Below are 16,374 nucleotides of genomic sequence, written 5' to 3'. Positions count from 1 at the left end.
TTACTTAAATAAGTTTTAAAATAAGGCTAATCTGTTACTTTTAGATTTATTTCTCCTGAGGATACAGCTTGGTTTGATAAAACACTTACAAAAGCAATTGAAGAATGTGTGGGTAGAGATGTAGCAATTCCTCAAGCTGAGACATATTTTGTTGATTTTCTGCGGGACATACCTGAAGCAACTGATGACAAACCAGAAGATTTTGTGTTCGAAGCACCAAAAGTTTATGAGCAGGTATTTTCTTTTCCACCTAAAATATTCAGCACTGTAGTTTACCCTTAATAATTAAGTATGTTATATTGCCAAATTCATATTTTACAGCAAGTTTTGTTGAATATCTGCAGCACATTTGTCTTCATCTACCATATAAAAGTACTTTATTCATTCCTACACTCCTTGCTTGTGTTTCTCACAGTGTTTGCAGAAAAATTCTGCTTACATAGAGGCACCTAAACTGAAGTGATTTTAAAAGATAATTTCATTATGTGTGACTAGAACATGAACTCAAGTTAGTGCATAAAAATGCCAGCAGAGTTTTCCATTTAAATTTAAAAGGGCTATGCTTGTGTTGTTACTGATCTTCTTTTTTTTTTTTTTTTTTTACTTATTTTTACTCTTTCAGATTCCAAGCTTTGAATTTCTTTGTGAGAAATTGCAAATGTATCAAAAACAATACAATGATTGCATTAGAGGATCATTTCTTGATTTGGTGTTTTTTAAGGATGCAATGACACACATTATTAAGGTTTGAGACTTTTAGCTTAACTATTGCAATAGTATTCCTGACCTGGGAAAGCTATGGTTAGGATGCACATTTTGAAGATCGTGTCTTATCCCCATCTTTTTTTTTCTGTGCACTATTCTACTATTTTTTCCAATATAGATTTCCCGAATAATTCGAACAGCATATGGAAATGCTTTACTTGTTGGTGTTGGTGGTTCTGGAAAACAAAGTCTTTCAAGGTTGGCTTCTTATATTGCTGGCTATAAAATATTTCAGATTACATTAACCAGGTAAGAAATGCAAGGAATATATAGATGCAATTTATACTATTTGTTCTCTTTACATAGTCATAACTGTATGTTTTTAACAGCTTGTCTTTTTCATTTTGTGACCAGTGAAAAATGGGAATTAAAAAATATATATGTGTATCTACAGTTTGTATAAAGAATTGAATGAAGTTTTGAGTGCAAAAAGCTGTACAATGTGCTACCTATTCCCAAGCCTAATTACGTGTATTCAATTCAAAAGGTGTTTGCACTATCATTTATAAAACACCGTAATATGAAAATAGCATTATTCCCTGTTCTGAACTATCAGATCGTGTTTCTTATTCTTTACAGATCATATAACGTAAGCAATCTGTCAGATGATTTAAAATTGCTGTATAGAACAGCCGGAGTAGAGGGACAAGGAGTCACTTTCATTTTCACTGATAATGAAATAAAAGAGGAGGCATTTTTGGAATACATTAATAATCTTCTGTCTTCAGGAGAGGTAGAGTATCATTTTCACAACATAGGTCGCTCCAAAAGTAATGCCTCTATTTATGTTAAAAACTATAGAAACTATAACAGATATAGAACGTTAGAAACTATAACAGATACAAAGAGCACAACAGCAATTTTGATAGAGCGAATTCTCAGCTACAAAACACAAAATTCAACAGAGTATTGGTGGGAATGTTCAACCTCTACTGCCACACCAACAACACCTGTCACTGATATAATGAACCAATATGATAAAATAGGAGACATTACTTCTGGACCTAGGTCCAGAAGTAATGTCTCCTATTTTTTTTAATGTCTCCTAATTTTCTATTTCCTATATCATGAGAAAGATATATATGTGCGTATATATATATCTACGTATATATATATCTATATATATACGCACATATATATCTTTCTCATGCAGCTTTTGTAAATAGTTTTGTGAGTAGTAAGTATCATTACTATTATCTCTCTTTTCCTTTTTTGTCTTAGTTCTTATTTAAATCTATGAGCTCCACTTTTTTTCCCCAACTCTCACCCCCATCCCACTGGGAAGGCAGAGAGTGAGCAAACATCTTTGTTGCTGAGCTGCCTACTAGGTTAAACCATGACACATTCTGAGTCAGAATTTCCAGATGTTAATGGAGTTGAATGAAGTCTATGTCGGGGCAGATTTGTTTTTTAGTATGACTAAACTATATATATGCACAGAGAGATCTAAAGAGGTAAAGAGAAAAAACTAAATCAATACTATTTATTTTATTATCACTTCTAATTTTATATAAAGATTTCTAATTTGTTTGCTCGGGATGAGTTGGAAGAAATCACCCAAGGGTTAATATCGCTGATGAAAAAAGAGATGCCTCGCTGTCCTCCTACCTTTGTTAATCTGTATGAGTATTTTTTAACTCGGGCAAAGAAGAACATGCACGTTGTCCTCTGCTTTTCTCCTGTAAGTATTGTCTTTATATCTGGTTTCTTTATTACCATTAGCAAAATATCCTGTAAGTTATGATAGGATTATTCAAGGTGTATATTTTTAGGGTGAATAAAAGACATACGATAAGATTAGTGAAGTCTGGATTATAGTTGCTGATATAATAAAGGTAATGGTGCAGCTGTAAGAATTTAAAAGCAAATACTTGAAGATTCAGACATTCTTTATATGTTAAATTGATTTTCTTTTTTCCCTCCTGGAATATTCTTTCCTATTACAGTTCAGTGTATGCAACTTTATGAAATTTTTACTTGTTACTTGAAAGCAAGTATTTTATGGGAATTAAAAGGCATTAGTTAAGTTTTGAAATATTAAGAAACATTCATATTTGTCATGATCTTCAAATTTCATAAAATACTGAATGATGAAAGTGTAACAAAAAATTTTAAAGGAAAACCTATGCTGAGAATTAACAAGAATAAATAGTCTACTTAGTTATTTATACACATCAAGCATTTTGGATCAACCTAATTTAGATAGTGTATCATGAGCTGATATTGTTGCTCTCTTTAGGTTGGTGAGAAGTTCCGTGCACGTTCGTTGAAATTTCCTGGTCTCATATCAGGGTGCACCATGGATTGGTTCAGTCGATGGCCCAAGGAAGCTCTTGTAGCTGTAGCCAGTTATTTTCTTTCAGAATTTAATATGGTCTGCTCTGCATCGGTTAAAACACAAGTAGTAGAAACCATGGGTCACTTCCACGATATAGTTTCAGAAAGCTGTGAGAATTATTTCCAAAGGTAATACAAGACAAATGTGAAGATCAACTTCTAATGTATTGCTATAGATGCTCTTTTTGTAACACATTGTATTTTTAGATTGAATAACAATTCAATTAGTATTTTAAGGCCAATAATAAAAACAATATGCTAAATCAATATATGAAAAGGCAATGAAAAGTACTGTTATGTGACAAATTCATTACCTTCATTTCTATCATTAATTGGTCTTTAATATTGTTTATGTGGATTAAAAAAAACTCTAATTGGAAATAGAACTTCATATTATGAAGAAATTTTTCTGAATTTAATGCTTGTTTTATATAACTTTGTTTCATTGCAAGTAATCAAATTGCTGTATATACTGAAAATATGTATGAAGTTCACGCTGCCAATATACTATGTTTTAGGTTTCGAAGAAGAGCTTATGTAACACCTAAATCTTATCTCTCTTTCATCAATGGCTACAAAGATGTTTATGCTGAAAAGTTAGCAAGTATTAATGAACAAGCTGAACGTATGCAAATTGGTAAGCAGAATAAAGATGTGTTTCCATGTTTGATCTCAAATGATCTGTTTTTATTATTAAGCATCTTTAATCAATGATCACTTATAATCATTTCTGTTAATCACAGTCCTAAACTAGTACTCTGTGAGAATCACTTCTGAGCACTTTAACTATCACAGACCCACAATAACTCCCTCAAAATACTTTAAAGAAGTTGTGAATTTAATCATCCATCACAGCACTATATTAAACTTTAGTATTTCCACATCACCATTTTTAATGAATGGCCAAAGTGAGCACCTTATTTCTTCTTGTAGCGAGGCAGATCTAAATTCATCCATAACTCCAAACATGTTCCAGTTTACTGCATCCTGCAGAATGATCTCTTTATGAATTATTTAGCTACTATCTCATAAGACCATAATCAAATCCTTAGTCTTGCATCACCCAATGTTAAAAGATTTAGAAGGTCAAAAAGAATATCCTTGAATTTGGTTCAGATTGTTAGGAAATTATTCTGATACAGGATTTATGTTATCAAAACGAAAGTAAGCTAAATAATGCCACTCTTTTCATCATCGTTGAGATGTCTTTACTGTATGTAATGATGTATTGGATGATTAAAAGTACTTGTCAAGCAGCAAAATTGTGCAAAATCCCATGATCAGTACTGCTTTCCAGAAAATGACATGGTTTGAGCACACTGAGATTGTCAGCTCTGTACTGTCAATACAAGCAATGCATTTTGAAAGATATATCTCTTCTGCTTTGTCACTTTGGGTGGACAATCTTGTAACACAGACGAGGAAAAACAGAAAGTTGACCATGGAATCTGTGAAACCTTGCTTCTTTCTGGAAAAAAATGCCTGGTTAGAAGGCCATTAAGGATCTGAATAAATACGTTGTTTCCTGTGTTTCCTAGTAAAATGTTACTAATGCTTCTAACTGCATTATGTGCCTTTTTGACACAATATATCCTCAATATACTACTTTTTAGGTACTGTATACAGGTGTAACAAACCAAGCATAAAATTTTTGGATTTTTTTGAACAGTGTAATCATTTTGGACATTTTGAAATTATTTGTATCTTTGAAAAATAAATACAAAGCACAATCAAATTACATCTGCTTTCTATCCCTTACACACAAATTTAAAGGAGAGCAAAAGGCATTTTGGATCAAGGGCTAGATTGTATTATTTAATTAGAAAATCTAATAGTTTTCATTTTTCTTATTTTTGTCTTTTACTTAATAGGTCTGTCTAAGCTGATGGAAGCCAGTGAATCTGTTGCTAAGCTCTCTAAGGATCTGGCCATTAAGGAAAAGGAACTTGCTGTGGCATCTGTAAAGGCAGATGAAGTAAGTACACAAGTGTTAAATAGCAAAAGGCAGTGGATAACATCAGGTTATATACTGAGGTAAAAACATGCATCATGATCTAGAAGAGATTTCAGCTGTGTCCACAGCATGATGATAAAGCACATGCTTCTGAAAGTGAGGCACTTTAAGACTGTAGCAGATGTTGGGATATTCAGCAGTTGAGTGCCTTCCTTATTTTCCTCCCATTTCTTTCCACTCCTATAAGCATCACATATCATTTGTTTTTTGTTTCACGGGCCTTCTTGTGTGTTTGATTGAAGTTTATTAAATTATGAAATTGTAGTTAAACTGTTAAATTCTTATAAGAACATTTGTGAATAAGAAGTTAACAGATAGTAAGTATTCAGAATTGCTATTGAAATTCATCCAGCTTTAGTTTAGTTTCATATTTTATTTTCATATTAGCAAAATGTTAATACGTTCATGAGATGGTGGTCTAATGTGAATTTAATGCTACTGTAGGCGTTCTATTTTCTGAAAGATAGAACAAGTATAGTATGTGCTTGGAAACAGACCTTTGTCCAGCCATGGCTGAAGGACTCCTTGCATTCTTCATTTTAGAGATATTAATGATAAATCGAATGAAATGATACAGCTTAGATTTTGAGAGTATGATAGATACACTGGTCGTTCTTACTTTGTTTATATTTGTGTTTGATATGCATTTTGAAATAGCTGTCTTATAATAATTGTCTTTGGGTTGTCAGCTTTTTCAATAGGGTACCGCTGATGAGACTAAAGATGTAGATTTACAGTCAAACAATAAAAGAACAGACATTTATTTTAAATAAATGTGATATATTACTTATGTTCTCTAATTTTCTGTCTTAATATTGAGCCTAGAAATCAGAATTGGAGATAAAAACAAATGACTTTGTTGTTGTTATCTATCATTTCTTCTCATAGGTATTTGAGAACATTGTTTATGTTCTTGTAAACACATTCAAAATGCTGGTCTTGACCCTACAGCTGATCCTGATCTTAATGTATTCTGACATCAAATGCATGTTATACATACAATAGGACTTACAAGTGCACTAATAAATACAAGTGCACTAATGAAACAAATACACTAGTGGATAACTTAATCATGTAGATACACAATTAGTTATATTGGACTAAAGTAAAAGAGAGGAGGCTCACCCTTCATCAAGATGGTTTGCCATCCTACAGTTAGTTCAATTAGCTGTATTAGCTGCAGAGTTGTAGTGAAAAAAGGCAAGTACTGTTTGCACTGAAAAAGCAGATTCAAAGAAGATGAAAATCCATCATAGGATAAAACATCATAGCTTTAAAGGACACTGAGGAGCCTTTTATTTATTATTAAAATAATTCATTTTGACTATCCAACTCCTGCTGGAAAACTTGTCCAATATTTCTCTGTGTGAATTCTGTAAATGATATATTTGATTCCATATATAGTCAGGGTCTGCTTCATATACGTCTCTATAAAAGCCCTTATCTATCTATTTTCTCTTTTGTCAGATTGCTTAATTACTTGCTACACTATTTTGATGTGTGCTTTTATGTGTTTACTATCAATCCCAGGTACTAGCAGAAGTCAAAATAAGTGCTGAAGCTTCATCTAAAGTAAAAAATGAAGTCCAAGGCGTGAAGGATAAAGCACAAAAGATCGTAGATGAAATTGATTTAGAAAAAATGAAAGCAGAAAGTAAACTGGAGGCAGCTAAACCAGCCTTAGAAGAAGCAGAAGCTGCACTGAATGTGAATACATTTCTTTCATTTTTATTAGTTTCATATTATTTGTGTCACCATTGAAAGAAAATCTATTGCCAGAAATATGTAGTTGTCAATTGATTTTGACTGCTGACTCTAGCTTATCAGTTTTATCATGGTGGTCTTGTCTCTGATGAATATTTACAAAGCTTGCAATATGATTCTAAAAGCACTGAGAATATTCTGTAGTATTTGTTGTTAGTCATTAAAAAGTTGCAGGCATAAATCTTTCCAAAAATTACACATTTATTTCTTTTTTTTCCCATACTTAACTCCTCTGTAAGATGAGTAAAAGGCTGAGTTATACTTCACCAACAAACAATTAAGTCTGAGGGACCTGGAGGATCAAAATAAGGGTTAAGAAATGTTGAGGCATTTCTTTACTCTGTAATTTAATTTCATTATTCTGCTGTGGACAATTATAATGTTAAGACTTCTGGAATCAGGAATCAGTAATGTGTTATATTGTTTCAAACATCTATTCCAGTTACCAGAAGTTATTTGACAAAATCATTCACAGTAGAAAAAGCCAGAAAAAGGAGTTATTTACTCTTGTACTGGGACAAGATAAATGACACTTGCAAAACCAGCCACAAAATGTGACTATGCTCTTGCTCTGTCCTGTGTATTCTATACTGTCTGCAACTACTTATTCCAGAGTGATAGTTACATGCTTATATTTTACAAAGAGAAATTGCTTTGTTAACTTTGAACTTGCAGTCATTTCTTATTATCATATAAATTACTGTTAAGCTCAAGTGTCCGTGCTACCCGGGAATGAAGTTTAAAAAAGACCTCATACATTTAATAACTTAGAAAGCAACAAAACATCTCAGAATTAAATGGTGGCACTTACCCCTTAAAAATCTGAAATACTGTCATACAAAGTGAACTGCTTTTAATTAAATCCTCTGCAATTTTATAATATACTTTTCTTCAGTCTCTTTGATTGTCAGATTAAGTTAATGCTGTTACTCTATCTATTTAAACTTAAGTTTTGAGTGCTGTCTTTAGGAATGAGAAAATGTTTGTGTCTGATATTTATTAAGAGTATTAAAGTGTCATAAAACTGAAATTTAGTGAAGTAAACCCAGCTAGGCTTTTTTTTTTTTTTGTATGTTTTCTATACAGCTTGTCTCAAAGTAAAGTATGTCAAGCAAACATTAAAATCAAGATATTGAATAGGAAAATGTTAATGAGAGAGCAATGTTAATGTCAGTGAGGCAGCAATGTCTTTTTTTTTTCCAAACAGACAATCAAACCAGTGGATATTTCTACTGTTAAAAAATTGGCAAAACCTCCTCATCTAATTATGAGGATCATGGACTGCTGTCTGATACTATTCCAAAAGCCATTAGATCCAGTTACCATGGATCCAGAAAAGCCTTGCTGCAAACCATCATGGGCAGAATCATTAAAAGTAAGTCTTTTTTTTTTTTTTGTATGTTTCTTAGAAGCTAGAAATAGCAACTTGAATACAAGGGAATTTACAATGCTGTTTGCTCAAAGTAGGACAGAAGTTTGTTAAAATACAAACATGGATTTTAAGATTCATATAGTATACACAAGTTGTAGGTGAATGCTATGAGAATTTTGCAAGTCCAGTTCCATGTGACATACCTGAAAAACAATTCTTGATAGCAGAATTAATTCCATCCAGTGTTCATCTAAAATGTGATTGTCTCTTGCTCTATGTGTGCTGCCATACATTAAGTATGGTAATTCTTAAACATCTCTCTTTCTTTTAGGGGAACTGCTGATTTTCATTTAGACAGGGTTTTTTTTTTTTTTTTCCCTGTTTTTCCTAGGTTTCATGATTATCTAAAAACAATAAGATTAAGAGTATATTTTTTTCCTACACTGTATTTAAGTATTCCTGGCCTGAATTCTTGCAAGTCTTTCAAATTCTCTCAGAAGACTTTTTTTCCTTCTGCAATTATTTAAATTCTGCTCTACATCAATTAATATATTAATATTCCAATATTATTTTCTTCAACACGAATAGAGCATGTTTTTCATTTATTCATCTCCTGGAATGACCAGATAAATAACCAGTTTTGTTTTCCATAGGCATAATGAAAACGGATAAGCAGTTATTCCATGGTTTGCTTTAACACAATAAACATTTGTTAGAAGTGATTTCCTTTCCCAGAAGAATTTAAATCGCAGTTCAGAAATGCATAAGTAGTTTTTTCAATTGGATTTATTTTATTTTATTTTTTTTGCATCTTTAATAAAAGTTACAGATGTACCTCTAGGGCTATGTCTTGGCTGAAATTTTTATGAAATGCTGCTTCTTAAATGCTCTTAAAGTGTCAAAGCAGAGCTATGGGAGATAGAAACTTACTGTATTTCCTGGAGTGTGATGTAAAAACTGAAATTCTTGAAGTGATCTGGGAGGAGTTACAACTGAATAGAACACCCTTATGATAACAGTATCAATTACATTCTTTTACAGAAGAACTTCATTAACTTTCCTCTTTTTTCTGTTGTTTTTTTTTTTATTTTATTTTAAACATGATCACTAATGAACAACCTTTTAGACATAAGGTGAGTAAAGAGTGTGCAATTATCATGTGTTGCTTTTTTTTTTTTTTTTACTGCAGCTAATGAGTGGCCCGTTCCTGCAGAGTCTAAAGCAGTTTCCTAAGGACACAATCAATGAAGAGACAGTAGAATTACTCCAGCCTTACTTTCACATGGAGGACTATACGATGGAGAACGGTAAAAAAGTGTGTGGTAACGTGGCAGGACTTCTGTCTTGGACGCAAGCCATGGCAATATTTTATGGTGTTAACAAGGATGTCTTACCTCTTAAGGTAATTCATCACTGTTTCTTTAGCTTTCTATGTAATTTAACTTAATTTACTTTAATGGTAGTAGGATTTAATATACAAACATATAAATATATATGTACATGTAGATAAATTGATTCAGACTTAATTGTAGAATGTAGTGGCTAGGAATGATAAGAGGAGAAAAAAACAGCTGATATCTTGCCTGAATGTTGGCAATTTAAAGAGATTCAGGGCTTACATCAATAAAGGTGTTTCAATAGTGGGAATCGAACAGTAAAACATTTTAGGTGTCTTTATTACTTTAGTGTGTGTTTTCTTTTACACGTTCATAAACATTTGAACAGAAACTTTTTATCAGAAATAAGGACCACGTGGAAACTCATATGGTAGTGTTTGTTGCTTTTGGGATTATAAATCAAGTATTTAATCCCTACAGGTCCCATAACACAATTTTAAAAATAAAAGTGGAAATAATCAGAATGGGCGATTACAAGTATTTTTTTTGACACGGGAGAAGTAATAATTTATGAAAGCAACAGTAGTACAGTGGGAGAAAACTATATGGTTAGCTCATCAAGGACTGGGCCTCCTGCTGTGATTGTCCATCACCAAAGAACAACAAATAAGAAAGACTAAAGCATATAATCGAGCAAAACAATTAAGTGGTTGTTTTACTAGGCTAACCAGTAGTTAAAGATCAGAAACAGTAATTCCTTCACCAACTTCCTTAAATGTAAATAAAAACATTTAAAAAAGAGATAAAGTTGAATATCAATGTAGTAAGTACCTTGAGTTTAACACTGAAGAAGTTTCAAGTGTATATGTGGTATAGGCAATAATACTTGTATAAAAACTAATATAAAAATATTTAAGTATGTTATTGACTGCCGATTTCCAATTAAGCAGGCTGAAAATAATCCATTAAAGTACATTCAAATTTAATGTCATTGTTTTAATATTTCTTCTTTACAGGCTAACTTGGCAAAACAGGAAGGCCGTCTGAAAGTAGCTAATGCAGAATTAGCAGCAGCTCAAGAGCAATTGGATGAAAAGCAAGCAGAACTGGATAAAGTACAGGCAAAGTTTGATGCAGCAATGAAGGAGAAAATGGTGAGATACAAGTATTTAAACTTAACAACTTATGCCAACAGGAATTGATACAGACATGCATTTATTCCCTACTACCTTGAACTACATAGATTAGATTCATGTATAAAATATAGTAAGAGATTTAAATTTCTGTTCCCTCATATTTCCTTCTTCCTGTCAATAGGGATGTATTACACAATAATTGTGCATGCAGCTCTTCAGAATGACTCTTAAATATCTAAATTAACCATTTTATATATATATATATATATGTATGTATGTATGTATACTTATATATATATATTCATCCTCTTAAGATTATTCCATTCTATTATTAAGTGAAACAGGACATTCTTTCATTTTTAGGACTTAATGAATGATGCAGAAACATGCAGAAGAAAGATGCAAGCAGCTTCTGCACTTATACAAGGACTAAGTGGAGAGAAATACAGATGGACTGAGAAAAGAAAAGAATTTAAATCTCAGATAAACAGGTATCAAATTCATCAGAGAAGAAAAGAAATGAATTACCTACAAAAATGTGAACTAGGCGAACAATTTAAGAACTTTAGTAATTATGCTTCGTTTTCCTCCTACAAATCTTAATATATTTACGCAATTAAGTGAACTGTCCTGAAACTTGAATTTTCCTCTTGTAAGTAACTGTGAGAAATTGAGTGCTTGCATTTTTAAACTTTGAACAATGCCTCATGTTTTTGAATTAAATTCAGAACAGGGTATGTGCTTGTATTTACAGCTGCCTCTGCCCCAGTACTGTTCCTTGTTCCACTATTACTGGGAAAGTAAAATAGGTGGAAGGTAGTGATGATCAAAGGATGACTGAGAAGGAATAAGGAAGAAAAATAATCTCCCCATTTGATATTAAGTTAGGGCATATTTGAATGAAGGAGGGAGTTGAAGAAGCCTCGTCCTATACTCCATGTGTTGAAAAACATGTAGGACAGTAAGCCTTGTTCTGAGAAAATTGAAAACTTGGAGTCCAGACAATGTACCACTCCAAATGACAAAATGTTGAACAGCCCGTGAGCCAGAGGTATCAGCTGTCTAGAAACAGGAAACCTGTCAGATTGGCTGCTAAAGGGAAAGAGCTTGAAAGTGTGGACTAGTTTTCTCTGAAATGCTTCTGTTTCTGTGAATTTCTGTGAATGAAAATATTGGACATTTTTGATGAGGTCTGTTCGTGCCAAGAGAATTATTAATTTTTTTATAAATAATATATTGCAGGCATATTTTTAAGAAATAAATCAATTTATTTATGAGGAATTTATGCTTCATTTATGAGAAATGGAATAGTTCTGTCCTCTTCTACTTAGTAGGGGTAAATATAGTATTTTTGTACAATTCTGTTCTTAAGTTTTGTGATGAAAACTTCGTCAGAACAGAAATAAACCATTGTTTTTTTTGTTTGTTTTCAGAGACCACTAATTCTTTCCTTAAATAACCATACGGAACAGAAATCTTGTAATTATGTTTCAAAAGCTGTTTATTTAATTAAAAAAAATGAAATTGTGCATCAACTTTTTTTTTTTCTTTCTTAGACTTGTGGGAGATGTACTGCTTTGCACAGGTTTCCTTTCCTACTGTGGACCTTTTAATCAAAATTTCAGGAATCTTTTACTTAAAGATTTATGGGAAGCAGAGATGAGAGTCCAAAAAATCCCCTTTTCTGAAAGCTTGAACTTGATTTCTATGCTGGTAGATCCACCAACGGTAAGTTCTTGGTGATTAGTGGACTTCATTTTAACTTCAATAAGCATTTTCTTTTGGTGTCAGCCATCATTATACTTATCTGAAACAGGACCATAATTCCCTGATATTACTACACAGTGTAGTTCTGTTGTTTTCATGGCAGTTTCCGTTACAGAACAAAGTAACGTGGAATGTTTAGATACAAATAGGTGATCAAGTTATCTATTATGCAATTAGATAACCACCAGTAAAATAGTGCACTTGCAAGTATATTGTTCTGACAATCTGTCACCTGATCTACAAAGTTCATGTCTACTAAGACAATACTGCTTGTTGCTTGTGTTTAGTTCTGTGTGTAGTTAAAAAAAAAATTAAATTTTAGATTAAAGAGAATGATTAACAAAGAATATATGAAATATTTTCACTGAAATCAAACAGTGAACATGTTTTTCCAGAATCTCTAAGTACTCTTCATCAAATATTAAACTCAAAAATCTCTTTGTCTAGTTTTCTCTAAATTGATCCCAAAGCTTAACTCGGCTGCCAGGTTGAATTATCATTTTTTTTAGACTTTAAAGATGTGTTTTTATCATTGACAATAAGCTTACCTTTTTTTTTTTTTTTTTTTTTTTTCTTTTTTTTTTTAATCCTGTAGATTAGTGAGTGGAATCTTCAAGGGCTGCCTGGAGATGACTTCTCAATTCAGAATGGTATAATTGTCACTAAGGCAACTAGATATCCTCTTTTGATAGATCCACAAACTCAAGGGAAAGCGTGGATTAAAAAGAAAGAACAGAATAATGAATTACAGGTGAATAGTGTTTTAAAAATGTAACGTGCTTTCTTCAAACATTGTTGACTAGATCTGGACTTCCCCAGATGTGTGTGTCCAGTAATGAAGTATCACTTTCCTCAGCCTTCTGGTGAGACCCTTCCTAACGTAGCTCAGTTGACCTTTCCTGCAAGAGGGAACCTTTACTTGTTCTTACTCGTTAATTAATTACTTGCTCATGCTCAACTTGTCCATCAGAACTCCTGGGTCTTTTTATGCAAAGCTGCTACCCTGCTTCATTGCCATAATCTTGAAATTATTATGAGAGCTTTCTGAAAATTAAAATCTAGAAAGCAATACAAAAGTCGTATTTTTTTTAATTTGTATTTTTTTTAAGGATTTCTTATGTTACAAGTCTATTTTTGTGCTATTTCAAACCTCTGAGTTCATAATATTCTAACAGTAAGTAAGAACTGTTCAACACTAAAAAGGTAAAATTAGAAAGTGTTTTCTAAGAACATTAAATAAAAAATTAAAAGTTAGGCACCTCTGATTTCAAAAATACTCATAACATTTTAATAATGTAAGCTGTGCCAATTTCACTTCTGCTCTGATAGTGAAGTTTTGAAGATTTTATTAGAGCCAATTTTTCACTCCTCTTTTAATGGTAATTTTATTTGAGTACACAAGAAGTATTTCTTTCTGCATAAATTGCTGCACAGACAAAATTTGTTATTGCCTTTAAAATGCAAGTAACAAAAACAATGAAAACATTTTTTGTAATGAGATCTATGGTTTTCATAGACTATGGTTTTCAAGACTGAAGAAACACCTTTGTCCTTATATCAGTTTTTAATTTACTTTTTGAGGTAACAACGTTGAATCACAAATATTTCCGTACACATCTAGAAGATAGTCTTTCACTGGGACGATCTCTTGTGATTGAAGATATAGGTGAAGACTTGGATCCAGTGCTTGATAATGTATTAGAAAAGAATTTCATTAAATCTGGAACTTCTTTTAAGGTTAGTAATTGAACAAAAGAGACCAAATAGGTTAATTTTGTGACTAATTATATTTTTTCCATTTATTCCAACGCTGTTAAATCAGGTAACCTTTGCATTCAGGAGGGCAATGTAAAGAATCAGGCTGAACTTATAAAATAGACTGAACCTCATCTGAATAGTTAACCAATGAGTCTAGAATTTAACTACTGTAGTTACCTCTGAAGTTTTCAAGCTACAACGAGTTAGCTTTATTCCGCTGAAGGCTTACAGTCCTTTCATTTTCAAGCAATTACATCTTCTACCATTTAGTAGAACTGTAAAGATTTGAAAAGCTGTCTCTGAGAGTTTGGTGTCAGTGCTAATGACAACAGACAACAGAATATTTTATCTTGAACAGAAATATTTTCTAAAGAAACAAACCCAAATTAGAAGCTTCAATAATAGTTTTAAATATATTAGTAATCTTAAAAAATCATGCAGGTTTCTGACCTTCATTAGATAAATAAATCACTCCCAAATTCTATAAGCATCCTTTTTAGTTATTTTATTTCAGAATATGTGAATGTGCTTTGTGTGTGTGTGTGTATCTTTTTTTTCTTTTTGCAAATTATCTTCTTTAACTGTATGAGATGTGACAGATTGCAGAAAAAATTGCAGATGAAATTGTCCTGGGGTCAACTGGGACAGAGTTGATTTCCTTCATAGTGTCTGGTACGTTGCTATGCTTTGGCTTTGGGTAAAAAACACTTGTTGATATCGCTCTGATGTTTTAGTTGTTGCTGAGTAGTGTTGCATGGAGCCAAGAGTGTTTTAGCTTCTCATATTGCCCCGGCAGCAAAGGAGGCTGGAGGCAACAAGGAGCTGGTAGGGAACTGAATTAGGACTGCTGAACTAAACTACCCAAAGTAATATCCATACCATATGTTATCATTCAAAAAATAAATAAATAAAAATAAAACAAAATTCAAGGAAGCTGCTGCTTGGGGCTGGCTGGGCACTGGTCAGCAGGTGGTGTGAGCAACTGCTGTGCATCACTTGTTTTGTAAAATTATATTATTTTGCATCTTATTTTCCTTTTCTCTCTTAGTAAATAATTTTTATCTCAGTCTGTGAGATATATTTTGCTGTTTTTATTCGTTTGTTTGTTTTTTTCCCTGTTGTCTTCCTTTTCCAACTGGGAGAGGCAAGTGAGGAAATGTCTGTGTGATGCTGAGCTGCCTGCCAGGTTAAACCAAAGCAATAATGACAATCCAGATTGTTATGCTTCTGGAGTATTTCTACTTTGAATGTCAGAGTGAATAATATGCTTAAGGAAGTAGATTTGGTCTTCCTCCTAAAACAGGTGAAGTGGCCTTGGAGGGTAATACACAGTGATCAGATTTCCTTGTGTCATTGTGCACATGGACTGTTTAAGAAAGAATATAATTTATGGGATGTTTCACTTTCTATAAAAATTCTGTAGAAAATTCTATAAATTTATAATATCTACTTGCTCTTAGTTAACAAAGAATTGATTTCCATTAACTTCTGTTCCATTGTTGGATTAAATCATTTCTTTTTTTTTCCTTGAAAACAAGAGAATAATGATTTCTCTGAAGGTCTGTGGTTTCTACCATCTTAATTTCTGAGGTGCAGTTAGCAAGGTAGAGTCACAAAACCTGAACCTAGTGATTTGAAGCTATCTGTTGTAACACCCAGTGGAATTAATCCTTCCATTTATCTGAAGTGTAAGCGTAGCAGTACATTTGCAGTATATGTCTATGGCTACCTTTAGTATCTTTAGTATTTCAAAAATGCTTTGTTGTTGTTGTTGTTGCTTGTCAGTACTGTTGATGCAAATATAGCTCATTTTTCTCCGCTTAATATAATTATGACTTACTCCACAGGTGAAAGTTGGTGATAAGGAAGTGGATGTAATGAATTCCTTTAGACTATACATTACTACAAAGCTACCCAATCCTGCATTCACACCTGAAATTAATGCAAAAACATCAATTATTGATTTTACTGTTACAATGAAAGGACTTGAGAATCAGTTACTGAGAAGAGTAATTCTTACTGAAAAACAGGTAACCTGGTGCACAAAAACTGTGGCTCTGCTTGATTTCCATTTGACTGTTTCAGTAAATAAGAAAAAGAAATGCTTAAGTGAAAAAAAATTGT

General features: G+C 32.5%; 2 protein-coding genes across 2 annotated transcripts in view; one reads left to right on the top strand and one right to left on the bottom strand.

Moving 5' to 3' along the window:
* The window catches only part of KCNK5 (potassium two pore domain channel subfamily K member 5), a 369,979-nt gene that overhangs the window by 143,002 nt on the left and 210,603 nt on the right, over positions 1-16,374 (bottom strand). The gene's annotated exons all lie outside the window — the stretch shown is intronic.
* DNAH8 (dynein axonemal heavy chain 8) overlaps positions 1-16,374 on the top strand; it is a 99,581-nt gene that overhangs the window by 60,044 nt on the left and 23,163 nt on the right. Inside the window, exons 56-72 of the mRNA XM_065735732.1 lie at positions 45-234; positions 623-745; positions 884-1,014; positions 1,345-1,498; positions 2,282-2,446; positions 3,005-3,231; positions 3,621-3,739; positions 4,974-5,077; positions 6,647-6,823; positions 8,088-8,255; positions 9,442-9,654; positions 10,606-10,743; positions 11,089-11,216; positions 12,282-12,453; positions 13,088-13,243; positions 14,074-14,229; positions 16,098-16,280. Of these exons, the coding sequence (XP_065591804.1) occupies positions 45-234; positions 623-745; positions 884-1,014; positions 1,345-1,498; positions 2,282-2,446; positions 3,005-3,231; positions 3,621-3,739; positions 4,974-5,077; positions 6,647-6,823; positions 8,088-8,255; positions 9,442-9,654; positions 10,606-10,743; positions 11,089-11,216; positions 12,282-12,453; positions 13,088-13,243; positions 14,074-14,229; positions 16,098-16,280 (2,704 nt within the window). The remainder of the gene's footprint in view (positions 1-44; positions 235-622; positions 746-883; positions 1,015-1,344; positions 1,499-2,281; positions 2,447-3,004; positions 3,232-3,620; positions 3,740-4,973; positions 5,078-6,646; positions 6,824-8,087; positions 8,256-9,441; positions 9,655-10,605; positions 10,744-11,088; positions 11,217-12,281; positions 12,454-13,087; positions 13,244-14,073; positions 14,230-16,097; positions 16,281-16,374) is intronic.

The sequence above is a fragment of the Cyrtonyx montezumae genome, unplaced genomic scaffold (assembly GCF_038088225.1).
Source record: "Cyrtonyx montezumae isolate F1298 unplaced genomic scaffold, pur_monq_1.0 scaffold_0, whole genome shotgun sequence".
Lineage (NCBI taxonomy): Eukaryota > Metazoa > Chordata > Aves > Galliformes > Odontophoridae > Cyrtonyx > Cyrtonyx montezumae.
The sequence above is the reverse complement of the archived record's forward strand: the minus strand, read 5'-3'. Positions and strand labels throughout refer to the sequence as shown.